This window comes from Acanthochromis polyacanthus, chromosome 18 (assembly GCF_021347895.1).
Source record: "Acanthochromis polyacanthus isolate Apoly-LR-REF ecotype Palm Island chromosome 18, KAUST_Apoly_ChrSc, whole genome shotgun sequence".
Lineage (NCBI taxonomy): Eukaryota > Metazoa > Chordata > Actinopteri > Pomacentridae > Acanthochromis > Acanthochromis polyacanthus.
Genome location: NC_067130.1, coordinates 27,669,696 through 27,686,339, shown reverse-complemented (window position 1 = coordinate 27,686,339; position 16,644 = coordinate 27,669,696). Strand labels below are relative to the sequence as shown.

At 39.9% G+C, this 16,644-nt stretch overlaps 1 protein-coding gene across 1 annotated transcript in view; it reads left to right on the top strand.

Annotated features, from left to right (window-relative positions):
• Positions 1-15,195: 15,195 nt before the first annotated feature.
• The window catches only part of dpysl2b (dihydropyrimidinase like 2b), a 45,312-nt gene continuing 43,863 nt past the window's right edge, over positions 15,196-16,644 (top strand). Inside the window, exon 1 of the mRNA XM_022205539.2 lies at positions 15,196-15,958. Within this exon, the coding sequence (XP_022061231.1) occupies positions 15,692-15,958 (267 nt within the window). The 5' untranslated portion in view covers positions 15,196-15,691. The remainder of the gene's footprint in view (positions 15,959-16,644) is intronic.

Genomic DNA, 16,644 nt, shown 5'->3' with positions numbered 1-16,644 from the left:
TTTCTTCTTCTTCACTCTTTTCCCGTCTTTTCAAACTCCACTTTGGCGGCCTGAACATACCCCAAAACGTGTCAAACTTTGCATGCAGATCGGGACTGGCGAAAAATTTGATATTTTATGGGAGTTATGCATGTGAGGCAAAATGACTCCATACTGCCCCCTGTAAAATTCAAAAAGTTGTCATTAGGCTAAATGCCACGATGTTTCATCTACAGCCACAATAGTTGGGGGACATATGCAGCACATCAGGACACATGAAAAGTCAATCGTAGTCACGCCCCAAACCCAACAGGAAGTTGGCCATCTTGAATTAGCTGTAAATTTTTTCTGATTAATAACTCATTGGGGGTAAGTCCCAGAGACCTCAAAATATGCAACAGTCCTTCCTCATGAAAAGTTATCAAAATGCTCTGCAAAAGTCTTAGGGCATGGCCATGGCACCTCCCAAAAATATTGATCCTTCGCCATTAAACAGAAAGTGTTGTCTAACTCACCTGAACATGCTCCAATCTGCCTGAAATTTTACATGTATGATCAGAGTCCCACACTGACGACATCCATGACATCCTGACGACATTCACAATCATAGCGCCACCTCGTGGTATCAGGAAATACACATTTTTTACACTTTGATGTACTATTGTCAGCAGGTTGATCTGATTCACCTTAAATATGGTGACATAAGCCTAAACATGTTGATGATGATTCCTAGACAAAACAGTGACTCGTCATCAAAGGGTGTTTCTGTGGTGGCGTGGCGAATTTTGATGACAACCAGGGGAAGTTTCCTCCTCTGCGTCCTCACCCCACCCCACCTTCATGCCAAACCTCCGTGGCCTCCTAGGCCAAGATCAATAACGCAGTTTAAAGAGGATGGACTGTAAATAGAGACGATGGATCCTGCCGAGGAGGAAGCTTTGACCACTGATGGCCTCCGACTGGAGCGGCAGCATCTGATCAAGTCGAACGTCGATGGCTGTCAGTTCGCTCACGACAGATTTTTAGATCGTGTCGTTGGAACTGCTGTTGAAATCTGGATGAGTCGCAGCAAAAAGAGTTGAGGTGCAACAGTATTTGTAGATAGGTAGGTAGATAGATAGATACTTTATTAACCCCAAGGTAAATTCATTGGAGCTTAAACCTTAACTGGTTTGTTTCACTGGCAAGACTGCCGAAAATAAATGCATGTATAAGAAAAACTGCTGAGCTGATACGCTGATTGAATGGCTGAAGTCATGGTATAATCCATCCCTGCAGCGTAAATCTGAGCAAGATTTATGTTTTTTTTGAAAGAGGAAACCAACCAGTTTTACACTTTTGTACAAACCACATTAGCAGATAGCATCTTGCCACCCGAGTGAATATTTCTTTGGTGAAAACAAAAGCATCACTCACCCACATTTACACAGCGTGCATATCAAACGCAGCACTTGGGGGAAATGCAGAATGTGTTAGTCATAATTCTGCTTATCTCACATGTATGACAGATCACATTTTAGTATATAAACCGGCCCATTACCACCTCTGTAAGTTATATGCAACATCAGAATGTGCTAAACCTGGAGCTGGCCAGCTGCTCGTATTGATCAAACAGCCCACTTCCCTTTATGACACCAAGCAAATAGTCCTTAATGCTCTTATTGGCCTTTCTAATAGTGTGGACGTTACAATCAGATTCATGGTGGCGTAAAATATTACATTTCATCTTTATCACATCCAGCGATCACTTCTTTTTCATGGGCCTGGTTTATAATGGCCGTACAGCTTGTTGCATAATGAAATTCAAAGCACTCTATCGACCAGGGAGATCTCCTACTCCATTTACTTATATTTACATATATTTTGTTTTCCCACTACAGGCAAACAGGCATGATGAATGGAGAGGGAACATTTTAGCCCGTTTTATCTCAACGTGACAAATAAAGGCTCTTTTCTTTAAAGTGCAATCTGCAGATGGCAAGAAAGTGTTAATTTCTTTGCAAAATAAGCTGTTAAAACATGCAAAGTCACATGTTTTGTTCCAGCCACAGCTTAGGCTGTGAGCTGTGGCAGGGCTCTCTCCTCCCTCGGCCTTGCTCTCTCTTTCTTTGCAGGTGTGTGCTGTGCTGATGAGTCGTCCAGGTGTGTGTCATCTGTCATCAGCAGATCATGTGCAGGTGGAGGCCAGCTAATCAGGTCCTGGCGTCCTATAAAAACCGTCGTCAGTTGTCATTTGATGCCGGATGTTGCTTTTGGTCGCCTGACTCCTCTGGCTCCTTGGTCCTGGTCCTCTGTGGATTCTGCTGGGTCAAGGAAAATCATCTGTTGTCAGCCCCCCCCAGAAGCAGGAAGGTCCCCCAGCCCTGGTGTCATCAGATGCAGGTTATACTAATCTCCCTAGGTTAGCATAGCGGCTGTGTTAGCTCCCTGTAGTCAAGAGCAGTTTGGGTTGAGCTTTTGGGTTTTAGTGCAGAGTTCTGGTTGTTTAGTTTGTGTTAGTTAGATTTCCCTTGTTATTTTCTTCTCCTGTCTTGGTTGTACCAACAGTGGGTTAACTTTAGCTTTTGGGTTTGTTTTGTTATTAATCTTCCCTGCCTCTAGAGGCTCCTAGGTTCCCTGATTTCACCCTGAGTTGTACAGCTAGTTCCGGTTCCGGTTGTAGTTCTGGTCAACTGCCAGGGCATTTCATCTACAGCTACAATATTTGGTTGGCACATGCACCACATCAAGAAACATAAAAAAGTCAATCACAGCCATACTGTAAACTCAACAGGAAGTTGGCCATCTTGAATTTGCTGTAATTTTTTTCAGATTAATAACTCATCTGGGATATGTCTGAGACCTCAAAGTTGGCCAGTATATTCAAGATGACTTCTTGATGAAAAGTTAACAAAATGTTCTGCAAAAGTCTGAGGGCGTGGCCATGGTGACCCCCCAAAATAATGATCCTTTGCCATGAAACAGGAAGTGCTGTATAACTCTTCTGTACATGCTCCAATCTTCCTGAAATTTCACATGTATGATCAGAGTCCTGCCCTGATGATGTCCATGTAGTTTTATACATTCACAGTCATAGCACCACCTTGTGGTGTCTGGAAATAGGCATTTTTTTTCACACTTTCATGTACTATTCTTAGTCAGTTGATCATATTCACTTCAAATGTGGTGACATAAGCCTAAACATGTTGATGATGATTCCCAGAGAAAATGGTGACTCGTCATCAAAGGGTGTGTCTGTGGCGGCACGGCAAATTTTGATGTTTTGCCATGAAAATTGAATTATTTATATCTCAGCTGCAAATACTCATGAATGTAGAAATGCTCATAGCGCCACCTATTGGAATCAGGAAGTATTTGTCATTACATTTGCATGTATCATTGCCTGAAACTTTGTCATATCGTTCTGAAAATTGGACAGCTCAGTGTTCACGCCTTTCTGGATGCACTTCAAGCCCACACAGCAGCAAGCAGAAGCTTTGTACATGCCTGGTGACACTTGAGTCGTCGAGCTTCTCAGGAAATTGCCAGGGTTTTTTTTGACTCGCTGGAAATTCCTTTGAGCTCCACTTGACAGTTACAGTATGAAGATGCTCAGATCAGTGTGGAGAAGAAAGACGAAGGTGAGAAGAGGCTCAGCTTGTCTTTTATGGAGAAAACACTGTGGAAAAACAGCTCATCCTTGTTGAAATGTTACCAAATTGGACATGTGAGTGGCTCCTCGTCTTTATTCGACAGGACAAGGGTGGAAACATTGATCTGCTGCTAAATGTCCACATGATACAGCTGTTCGGTTTGTTGTCTGCTGTTTTACACCAGTGTGTATCCTCAGCTACCCTGCTGTGCGACATCTGTTTGTTCAAGCTTCTTCCCATCAAGTGAAAGTTTTTCACAGGTGTCAGGTTGTTGTCGTGCAGCTCTTCCATCCATCAAAACCTTCACCCAGCGCGACCTGGATGTTTTAGCTGCTTGAAACCTGAGCGGGAAGGCCTTCAGGAAGACACCAAGTCAGCAGTGATTTGACTGGTGGAATGGGGCATAGATATATACAAACGCTAGATGGCTCATGAGCGCTGTCAGCCTATGGGGAGCAACGTCGCCACATGGCGGCCATCTTGGGACAGGGCTGCTCGATCACTCATAACATTAAAGTCAATGGAGCATGGATTTTAAAATCACTGTCGATTGCTCAATTTTCAACCGATTTTACAACAGCTTGGCTTGTTATAAACGTCAGAGATGTACTTGTTTTACTGCTTACTTAAGAATAATTAAAACCATTGAATTCATATAATAATGAACACAGATATCAGCTTTTTTCAGCATAAATGGATGTAAATGTAATTTTAATATTTAGCATTGCACTTTTTTATTACTATCAGCTTAATGCACAGATAACAACAAAGCTCAACCAAAATCAATGCACAACAAACAGAGATGTTGTCTTTTCTTTTCATGAACCTGGTGCCTACATTACCCACAATGCATTTCGGCTGCAGGCTAACTAATCCAGGCATAGATGTATACAAACAATAAGTCTAAGGTCTCAATCAAAGTCTCTTAACAAGCAAATAAATACAACCACAACCACAAAGAATGTAATTTCGCCTAAAGATTAGGTTCTCAAAAAACGTTGGTCTCAGGAAAACCTAATAATTGAAAATCAGATTGTGAGTGACACCATCTTCAATGTGAGTAGCCAGGCAGAAAAGACACACAACTATGCCGCATTTTTCAAAACGAAAAGCTGCGATTTCGGAATTGAGCCTGAATCATAGCCACGTTAATAAGGTTTGTAATAAACTAAACCGTTTGTAAATCAATCAAGAATTGAGCGAGTTATGAGTGTTAAAGTGAGGAAATCATCCACCTTACCATTGACTACAGTACAGTGCGCCAGAGCAGTCCCCTGTCCTAAGATGGCCGCCAAGTGACGACGCCGCCGACTCCGTCCCGAGACATCTAGCGTTTGTATATATCTATGGAATGGGGCCCCTGAAGAACAGCTTCACACCTCTTTTATCTCACTCACAGTGGACAGCAGGAAGTCTGCTGCTCAGAAGAGGAAGCACTGCTCTCCAGTGGTGGATCCTCTGCACTGCTGGCTTCTGCTGTATCCTTTAAAATGCTTTCAGTGGTTGTTCTGGGGGCTGCACAGTGGAGTAAGTGGTTAGCACTTTCGCCTTGCAGCAAGAAGATCCCCAGTTCAAATCCCGGCCTGGACCTGGGATCTTTCTGCATGGAGTTTGCATGTTCTCCCTGTACATATGTGGGTTTTCTCCGGGTACTCCGGCTTCCTCCCACAGTCCAAAAATATGCTGAGGTTAATTGGTTGCGGATCATTCCAGGTAAATGACCAGATATTCCTTGGGGGTGTTGCTGCACCATCTTCAAATTAGTCTTAAATTTGTATGCCATTAGATCAAAAGTACTTTCTATGCAAAATTGTAGGCCTGTAGCTCAAATAGTTTCTGAGTTGTGGGGGTCTGAAATTTTCAGAATTTGGGCTATAAAAAGCCTCGCCAGTGTTTTTTGTATCTTTAAGTGGTTATTTCTCAGCCTCTAGACATACCAGAGAGCTGTGAGTTGGTTAACAAGGCCTCTGCATGTAGCTAGTGCCCCACAAACATCCCCAGGTGTTTCTCTACACTCTGCAGGCCATGGGGGCTTGCTAAAAATGCTAAAAATTAAGAGATACCTACTCACGAGTGGGGTTTGGGACCTTAAAAGTAATAAAAATACTGCACAGAAGTGTTCTAACACCCCTGGGTTCCATTCTACACAAACTTGTGTGATAACTTAGCAAACTGGAGCTTTCTAGGTACCTCAGTTTGGAAAATATGAGCTCCCAAAGCTGGACGAGATTTTTAATTGGCTATTTTTGGTGGCAAAAATCTCAGTGTGGGACAGGTACCAGAGACCCCAAATTTTTCTACAAGACAGTTCCATCTGTCTTCTATCACTGTACAAAAAATAGCAAGGTTATATTTGTAGTTACTTTTCAGTACTTTAAATTAGGATACAAGTATTAGTAGTCATTCCAATGGTAGTATTATGTATCTTTTGTTCTTTTTGAAATGTTAGTTGTTAAAGGTGACTACCTTCAAAAAGTGTAATGGTATAACTTGGGTATACCCAAGTTATAACTTAGGCATAGGTTCTTTTGCTTGTAACATGACATTGTACAATTGAATTTAACAAGTTTAATCCCACTGCACTGATACTGTAAAATTCAACATTATTGTTATTTTTAAATTAATCAACCATAAACTACTACAGAGCTCCCTGAATTCAAGTTAGTACATGTACTTTGTATGTGTATGTTATAATTCCATGTATGCATTGCAAATTACCCATCCAAAAATATGCTGAGGTTAATTGATCACTCTAAATTGCCCGTAGGTGTGAATGTGAGTGTGATTGTTTGTCTGTATATGTAGCCCTGTGACAGACTGGCGACCTGTCCAGGGTGTCCCCTGCCTTCGCCCGAGTCAGCTGGGATAGGCTCCAGCACCCCCCGCGACCCTAGTGAGGATAAAGCGGTGTATAGAGAATGGATGGATGGTTGTTCTCCTAGATAGTTTACAGATTATAGATAGGATGCAAAATAAGTCACTCCAAAAAATGTGATTTAATCCAGGTGCAAGTTGACGACGCGGTTCTTATTTTTGCAGCCAATCAGAGTCAATAAATCATCGGGCAGATCAAACTACTACTAATTAAGAGCTGATTTCTCTCTTACTGAAACCCGCTGAGGTTGACTGTAGAGGCCACACAGTGGACATCTGAGGAATTAAGTTTATGACCACAAACCCCCGATTCTATCAGAGCACAGTTTACCTGCTGCAGATTGTCCACAATTGTGACTGTAATTTGTTTTGCTCTGGCCATAGTTTTTAATTGTTTCTAATTTCTACAGTAGTTTTATGGTGTTATACATACAGGAAGGAAATGAAGCAGGAAACTCTTGATAGTGCATTTCCTTCACGACTGCACTTACTTACTCTAATAAGCTCATGAATTACTTATTAAACTGCCCTAATTGCGGCAATATATAAAGTAGCCTTTAGCGTAGTAGACGGTAATTTGCACAGAGGCATTTGCAGGTTAATGACTTGGACACTCGAGGAAATGTGCTTCTTTGCTTTCTTGTCAGGAGTTGGATGAGAAAATCGATGAGGTATTCATTTCTGCTACCAGTCTGTATGGTAAACTCAGCTAAGCTGCTGTTTGTGGCTTTAATATGTAATGTACCAGCATTAAATTAATGTTAGTTTTCTTATTTAACCTTTAAGGAGAAAGCGAAGAAGTGTATTTCCTCAAAGTATCACATTATGCTCTTCAACCTTAGGTTTTAACAGTGCAAAGATGCTCAAAATTGGGATAATCCTCTTCAAAAAGCAGGTTAAGCCTCCAAGTTTTATTCAGGAAAATTGATGCAAATGTCCCTAAACAAAGAAGACAAAAATGATTCCAGTGCATTTGGTCAAATATAGGAAGCTGTGATAAATCCATGATAAACTGACTGAGATTCAGGGTTCTGTTTCACAAAATTCATCTGCAAGCACATATTACACAAAGTACAAACCGTTCCAACATCCTGTGTGACAAATGATTGTGTTCTGAGGCTGTCAAACAAGTTCAGCATCTCATCTCATGAGGTAAAAGTGCAAAAAAAGGAGATGATCTCATGTTGCAAGTCACAGCCTGCATGTCATGTCTGACATTTTATGAAATAGTTTCCAGACTGATGTGGCTGCATAAAGGACAGAGTAGATCAAAAGTTTGGATAATCCCAATTAGAAAAAACACCCAAAAGCTATGAATAATGTATGAAGGATGAGTTATCTCAATCTGGTTAAAAATAATTGATCTTCCGGTAAACCCGACCCAACCTCTCCTCCTTCAACAAAGCCTCCTCCAGTCCTCCTCCGTCTTCCCTATATGGAACCTCAGCACACCTGTTCCTGGCCAATCCAGACGCACTGAGGCACGTGGCCCCTCCCACTGCAGTTGATGGCGTTGCCATGGGTTACAGGGTGGTGGCCAGCTCCATCTCCATCCCTCTGCTGAGGAGACTTTCCTCCTCAGCTCAGGACTCGGTAGATTATACAGCAGCAGCGGCAGCTCTGACGTTCAGATAAAAACACTAAAGAGCAATTCCTAAAGATACATATTTATGAAACAATACAGTGTTTGCCATGAAAGTCTGATCATATATGCAGAAAGGTTTATTCTGGTTGCTTTTCCAGCTGCTTTTTTCCTGCAGTTATTCATGCTAGAAGGAATAATATTGGTTTAAGTCCAATGAAATCACATTTTGTTCAGTTTTTGCACTTTTGCATTCAAAATCAGTGATTTATTATTAATATTCTGCTATTTAGTGTTTTGAAAAGTGCATCTGAACAGACTCGTGTTAAAATAGTGACATAAGCAGTGAACAAGATTCAACAAAAATACCTTAACTTTCAATGCAATCTATAAAAATATGAAGTGTTTCCATGCTCTCTAATGCAGTGTCACCGAGCAATGTTAACGCTCAAAGCATAATGGTTAACTGTATTCTCTGGAGCTTCTCTATGTACATGCAGAAACAACATATAGGGGGCGCTGTCATGAAAAATGAGGCTTTCTGAAGCTGCACTTGGACACAGCAGAGCCTGAGGTAAATGCTATCATGCTGCAGGTTTTTAGCATCTCTACACTGTAACCCTGACAACTCAGTGCACAGCAGCTTTAAAAGCACGTTGAAATACACAAAACACTTACAAATTAAATAAAGGGCTTGAACAATTTGACAAAGCATTAGAAAAAAATGCAGCAAAGAGAGAAAACGTAATAAAAACTGAAATGTAATGCAAATAACGCTGCAGGTTTTTAATGAGTTGTTGAATCCCCAGATCCTGCAGTTTAATATTTAGCATTATAGCTTACTTTTAGCTGACTGTAAACTGTCAAATGTAATATATAAATGGAGCTATTTACCAATTTAGACACTTCAGAAAACTAAACAAAATTCAAGCGATCATCAAAGTCATTAGGATTCATCTTCTGTGGATGAGCTTCTGTACAGAGCTTCAGACTGACTGACGTTAGCTTACTTTAGTGAATAAAGTAATGACAACATTTACAAACTGACTAATTTCAGAAGAAAACCTCAGGAGATCATCAAAGTAGGATTTAAATTTATGGTTGGGACCGTAACTGTCTGTGCAGAGTAGTAAAGTCTTCCTTTTGGATAATATATTGTCACCTGATCAAGATTTTTTTTTTATTTTAAAGACCCTTTATCGGTGAAAATCAAGTTTATACCTCGTTATCATGTCCATATGGCTTTTATTGAACGACAGAAGACACATTCTGAGCAGATTATGCAGTACAGACACCATTTCAGTCTTAAAGCTGCAGTGAACTGATGACATTCACGGTTTTACAAACGTAAGGAACCGATTCTCTGAGCTTGCAGGGTGACGTTTTCTGCATTATTCTTCTTCTTCAATGTCAGATTCAAGCACACATCGATGATTTACTCCAGTATTACAGCTTGACTAGAGTGTAGAGCAGTTTGAGCGTTTGAGCAGAGATGTAGGTGAGCTGGTGTGTTTTAGGGCATTTTTTTAAGGGTTTAGGGGGTATTTACATGGCAAATATGCAACTTTGATACACAGAGATGAGATTTTATTTAACTTTATATGCCAGACTGAGGTTGGAAACTGCTTTTACTGCAGATAAAACTGTAAACTGGAAAAAATGCCCCTCTCAAAACTAACAAATAAAAAAACTATTTCAAAGATCTTTTACCTTAAAATAAGTGGAAAAAATCTGCCAATAGAACAAGTGAAAGATATCTTGGTATAATTTGAAACAAGATATGATATTTAGAATATTGGGAACTTAAAATTAGCTGAGAAAACTTATTTTAAGCTATATTTTACCAGGATTGTCAAGCTTAAGTGTCATAACCCTCCTGTTGTCCTCATTTGTGGCACCAAAAAATACTATTTCCTTGTCTGAAAAAAATCCAAAAATTCAGCAAAAAATTCCCCAAATTTATAAGATTTTGCTAAATCTTCAGGAAGAAAATTCCTTAAGTTTCCCTTGAAAGTTTTGTTTTTAAAAAATCCCCAAGTTTGGCAACAATTAAAAATTGTAATTTTTTTTAAATCTAAAAATTGTAAATATTTTCAAAAATTTAAAAAATCTTCCAAGAAAAAAAGTCCTAAAAATATCTAAAATTATTATATATTTATCAATAAAACTTCTAATATATATTTTTAGAACATTTGAGAAAAAAATCAACCAAAATCCAGCAAATTTCGCTGGATTTTGGTTGATTTTTAAAAAAATATTCTTAAACATTTTTTTGAACATTTCTTTTTTTTCCCCCACCAAAACATGTTCAAAGAATTTTGAAAAATTGGAAGTTTTCACTGTGAAAATATCAATTTTTCCCCACATCTTTAAACTTTAAAACTGATCAATTTGACCCACAGGACGACACAAGGGTTAAAACAAGTCCCTCCATCTGCTGAAATGTCACTTGTTAAGTGGATTTATCTTAAATCAAGTGGGATGAGATATTTTGACTAAAAAATAAGACAAACAGACTTAGTAAGATTTTGAGTTTTTGCAGTGTAGAAAAATTATGTTTCTGTGCTGCTGTTTCAAATCTACGCTTTTCTCTTGTCTCCTTTTGTGTCCTCTTTAATATAATATCAAACTGGCTGCCTTCAGACTGATGAGCCGCTGCATAAACTGACCTGAACCAGGCTAATAATCTAATAATGTTTTCAGTGGGAGCAGCTGATCAGACAATCCACTCACACTGCTGATCTCACCACTTGTCCTACATCTGTCGCTGGATGCCAGGGCCGAACCCTTCCCGTCCCCGGACCAGACCCTCCAACTGTTGGTCGGGCTTGCTGCCAACTTTCCCCTCCAATTATCTGACTCTGCCCCTCGCCCCTGCCCTGTTTTGTTTGATGGAGCAGGGCGTTCGAGGACGCAGTTTTGGCCTTCCGGGCGTGGCTGCCACCCCCTGGCTTTTTCAGAATCCACCTCTGGCATTCAGAAATCAGCCTCGTCGAGATGACCACCCACTCGGCGGCCCGAGAGGGAGAGGGAGTAGCAGCAGCAGAGCCATTCGCTGCCCATCACGTTGTTATGGAAACTGGGCCGACATGGGCTGAGCGCTAAAACGTTTTCGGCCTCTTGTGCAGGAGAGCTTTTGTCTGCTCTAATGCGAGTCTCCTGACTTGCAGTTAGAGGCGGCCGATCTTATTGATCACCATGCAGCACTGATTTATTTATACCCCACAGACATTCATCCCTCTGCAAGACGGAGAATATTCATTAACATATGAGGACATGCAGTGAACTGTAGCTTAACTGTGAGCAACGTGTTCTAAATAGACAGGATATTGCTAGTTGTCATGGTGCTTTTTACTCTGACTGCAGTTATTTTAATACTTAAAATCTCTAATCTCGTGATGTTACGCACAGAAACTATTCTTTATTGCTTCTTATCTACAACAGTTTCTAGTTTACCCATAAATGTTGCTTTATTGTAATCATGAGCCTATTTAAAAGCTATTAAATGCAACAGATTCTTGATGTGTATTCTCTATTTTATATATCTGATTTTTGACAGTGATTGCTGTTTTTATGGTTTTTGTACAACTTTTTGCTAGAATATTCACAAATTTAATGAGAATATCATTTATAGCTTCTTATCTAGTTCCCCATTAACTAGTTTGGATGTATTTATGAGTCTATTTAAAGGTAATTAAAAGCAACAACTGGACTCCAGATTCTCTAACCCTGTTCCTAACCTTGATGCATATCTACATTATTTTTGCTATAATATTTACAAATTCAACAGATATATCCTTTCTAGCTTCTTATTTGTAACATTTACCCTTTTCTACTTCCCCCATTAAGTAGTTTTGATGTAATTATGAGACTTTATGAGATTTTAAAGCAATGAAATGCAACACGATTCATGATGCGTATTAATATTTTAATGTCTGATTTGTGATTCTGATTGTTTTTATGTTTATTGTTGGAAATTTGATTGGAATAGTTACCAATCCTTAATGTTTTCTAGTTCACCCACAATGTTGCTTTAATGTAATCATGAGACTCTTTAAAAGCAACTAAAGGCAACAAGTAGACTCCAGATTCTTCATGCATATATATCATTATTTATGACACTGATTGATTGTTTTTATGTTTGTTTCAAATATTTTAGAAAAAAATTCAAGAAAATATCCTTCATGGCTTCTTAGCCGTAACAGTTACTGTTTTCCAGTTTACACGTAATGTAAGGTAATTCAACAAAGAAGAAAAGAAGAAAGAAATACCCTTTAGAGGTACTTTAAAGTGTGACATGCAACCTCTCACCATGGTGGGTATATGTGGATGATATCTCTGGCTGCAGGAATCAGCTGGGCTGCTGTCTCTCTGTTGAATAACACCAACACACGAGCTCTCTCCTCAGAGACAGGGTGACTGTGTTGGTGGCCGTCTCCAGGGGGCTGCTGTTGCTCACAGTGTGCTAGCTGCAGAGAGCTTCTTAGCTCTCACATTTAGCATTTTACAAGTTACCCATGCAGTAACTTCATTGTCATTATGAGCCTATTTAAAAGCAAATAAACAGAACAACTAGCACCAGATTCTTGATGCGTATCGATATATTTGACTATAATCTGTGACACGCCCATAATGTGTCTGCTGTGATGAAGTGGAGGCAGAGAAATGCAGCAGATGTCTCTTTTGCATTGTGAACATTCAGCGTTTACTGAGCGCAGAGGGGCTGCAGAGGAACGGCGTATCGGTGCAGCGAGCGCCACAGGCCGGGCATTACACCGCTATACAACAGCAAAATGAAATACAGCAGATGAATTATACCGTTGTGGGAGGAGACACATCTAAAAAAAAAAAAAAAAAAAAAAAAAAGTGTCAAGTGTGCAAAATCTGAAAACACTGGTACAAGCAAAAGTTTGCTGTGCAGGAATTTGGAGGCATAATGATCGATATCAGGGCAACAGTGGTGCTTTCAGTTGTAAAACTCAGACAGCAGGCTGGAAATCAAACCAAGATATGCCATAAAAACATAAATACTTATTGTATCCCAACTTTTAATCCATACTGTGGTTAAAACTCCTCCAACACTCGGTCCTTCATTTCCTATAATGCATCTTTTGCCTTTGTTTTATTTGAAAGTCTCTGTAAAGTTGATCCACATCCTTCAACCTCTTTGCTTATTTAGTCTCAGCAGTGTTAATGTTGATACTTTAAGGATCTTTTAAAAATGTATTTACCTTCTTAACTTGTCCGTATAGTGCTTTACTTACTCTTGAAGGCATCGAGGTAGCAAAATAAGAAGTCCTTGCTGACAATTTCCACCTTTAAACTGCTCAAAAATACGAGAAATTTCCAGGATTGCAAACTTAACAAATCTGAGGCACTAATCCTGTCAAGTTGCAGGATATGACTTTCTATTATATTCTTTCTCAGAATTTGTTTCTTTATCTAACTTGTATGTCTAAATTACTACAGTACAGTATTGCACTGTGAAATTGTGTATTACTAAGTAGTATTACAGTTTTTTTACAGAGTTGTTGGTGAGCTGGTGCGCTTGAGCTGCAGCAAATATGCAATTTTCATGTAATAAATGTCTAAAAATCTATTTTTACACCTAGAAATTAGTTTTTCTGATGTTTAATTGATGATATTTTTCAGACAAACCTACAAATTTTTCACTTGTTTTCCATCTGTGCTACTCAAATGTCATTTTTACCATAAACCCTGCTTGGTGTATGATTCAGCATTTTCTATATCGGTCCTCTGGGGGCTTATAGGGCTGCTGAGTCACTAAAGTTTCCCAATAGGATCAATAACGCATCAGCACATCCTACAGTTTGATACTTTATCAGCTTACTGTGTGCATTTTGAGCTACATTATTAAACGGCTTTTTACAGACATATCCTTTAATAAGGATGTATGAGATGTTAGTAATGGCTCTTGTGTAGTTTATATAAATAGTTGACTTACATAAACTATTAATAAATGCAACTTTAGAGTCCACAGGATGGGAAAATTTTCTGTGACTGTTTTTATTTCTCCCTTTAGTATAATTTGCGTTGTTTTATCAGTGCATGAACCATCCAATCACTTATTTTTGGCATGCAATGTCTGCATCAAAGTCACTATATAAAGGTCTTATTCACATTTGCAGCTGTGAAACTGATAAGAAACTGACCATAGCTGTTAATTAAAGATCCTATCATTTGATTTTCACAATAAAAGTCTGAATTTTCCCAAAGTTTTGATAAATTGATCAAGTTTTATTGCATTTTCCTCTTTTTTTTATTATCTCTTCTCTTTTCACTGGTTTAAAATGGGTGGAGCTTGTTGGGAAAATGTGATTTCACACATTATTGTGCACCAATCATGATTTAGCAGTGTCTTAAACTGATTATAAATAATAATTAAAGTAAGTTTTTACTTTTTTGCAATAAATATGCAGTGTTATTGAGAAATCATTCTGAGGAGAAGTTTTCGGAAAGTTTCAATTTTTTACACACATTTGGAATTGTAGTTGAGCTTATTAGAAGAATAGAATAGAATTTATTTTCTGTCTTTGCACTGTGTACAATGAAATTAGACAGCAATCCTGTCAGTGTGCTCACAAAATAAGACAATATTTTTAAAAAGGTGCAGTAGAAGATAAATATAAGTAAAATACAAAAAATTGTAGAAAATGCTCAAGTAGGTGGGGTTATGAGTGTATTCTTTTACAGATAGATTATTTGGTGTACTAAATATGGCATTTTTGGATATTAAACACTGCAGAACATAGGTGGAAAATGTGGTAATTAATAAGGGGGGGGGGGGTAAATACAACAACAAAAATGATTGAGACAGAAATGAATAATAAAGTCAAAAAAGACATAAAATCGTTGTCATTCCAAATGAGAAAACAAAAAGGTGCTCAGATGTCACTCTGCTGTATGTAAATGACTTAAAGTTGTGTTTTAAGGTGTCTCTGTGTGCAGCAGGTGTTTGGGGTGTGGTGCTGAAGGGACAGCGCCCCTCATTGTTTCACTGGGTGTGACTCTGAGGAACTATCCGTGGTGCTGATCGACTCCTGACCTCCAACTTTGATCCTGAACCTCCCACCAGACAGTTACACTCAGCCTGACTGGCTTTAGCTGGTACATCAGTGATCTTCCAAGCTGCCCAGCTGCAGGAAACTGTCCCTGAGTGGACGGATTAGATCTTTGGAGAACAGTTTCGGACCGATCTGATGCGCTCCTGACTCCTATTCTACAGGTAATCCTTCATCTGGAAACATCCTCCTCTCCTCTCAGCTTATTGGATCTTTATTTTGTAGAGGCTGTGCGCACATTTAGACTCATGAGTAAGCAAACTGATCAGTAAGGAGGAATGAAAACGGCGGATTTTTTCTTTTTTCACCCTCATATCTTCAAAATACCACACATCACGGTGCGCGTTTGTGTCTTCAGTGGGAGTGTTTCCACGCAGCATTAGCCCCCTTGTTGATTTTTTGTTGCGCTTTTGTCACAGTGCGACCACCTGCGCTTGAGAACCAACCGGCACAAGGCGGTGGCTGTCCAGGCGCACGGAGCTGCAATAAAAAACCCAGAAGAAGCTGAGCGCATCTGTGCATCTACACCCTGCTACAAAGCCATGTCGACCGCCGGGGAAGTGCCAGCCTTCTTCAAGAGCATGGGCTCCGACAGCCCGGCCAGGCCCAGGCAGAAATTCTGTGGCATGTTCTGCCCGGTGGAAGGATCCTCGGACAGCAAGACGCTGGACTTTGACGCGCTCTCGGCGTGCAGAGGGAAGAGCGACGGCAGAGTCATTGACCGGCAGACCGACATCTCCCAGCCGAGGAAGGTGGAGATCCGGGAGAGCACCGGGAAGGAGGCTCTGCAGAATCTGGACGACAAACGGGTAAAAAAAAAAAAAAGAAAAACGCACGCATGATTGTTTCATTTTCACACCTCTGTCTCCATCTTTCCCCCTTCTTTCTCCTCATCTCTCAGCCCTCTCCTACAACATTCAAATCTCTGCACACATCTGCGCCATTATCACCCCCGAAAAAGTGCATCAATTACAGCCTCCTTTCTGCCTACTCAGTTGAGTTTGTTTCAGCTGTTACAGACAGACAACTTGGCCCGGACTACATTTCCCAGAATGCACCGTGAGATTAGATTGAAGGCCCCTCCATGCAGGGCTGCCAGAGGGAGTGGCTCTGTTAGATCACAGTTTTCCTCTTTTCTGCTGCTCACAGTTGACAAACACCTGCTAACTCACCGCTAACAGGTCTAAACGATAAAAAAGATACTGTACATTCTCCCTAAAAGATAAATAAATGTCCTCCAATGTGCCTGATTAGAAATAATACAACACCTATGAGGAGGCACAGCATGATGTGGTGCAGAGCTGCAGCGTTATCGTCCTTGAGCTTTCTTGGATTTGCAGATTTGCAGCATGACTTGCAGGAAGCAGACCTGTTAACTTTTCCTACAAGTAGTTTTTCCGGCTCCAGCGCTCAGTGGTCGCTAACTGCATCATTGCTTCCTTTACTTAATACTCTCTCAGCACTCAGGATGCAGTTAAAAGCTTTGGGTGGTGTT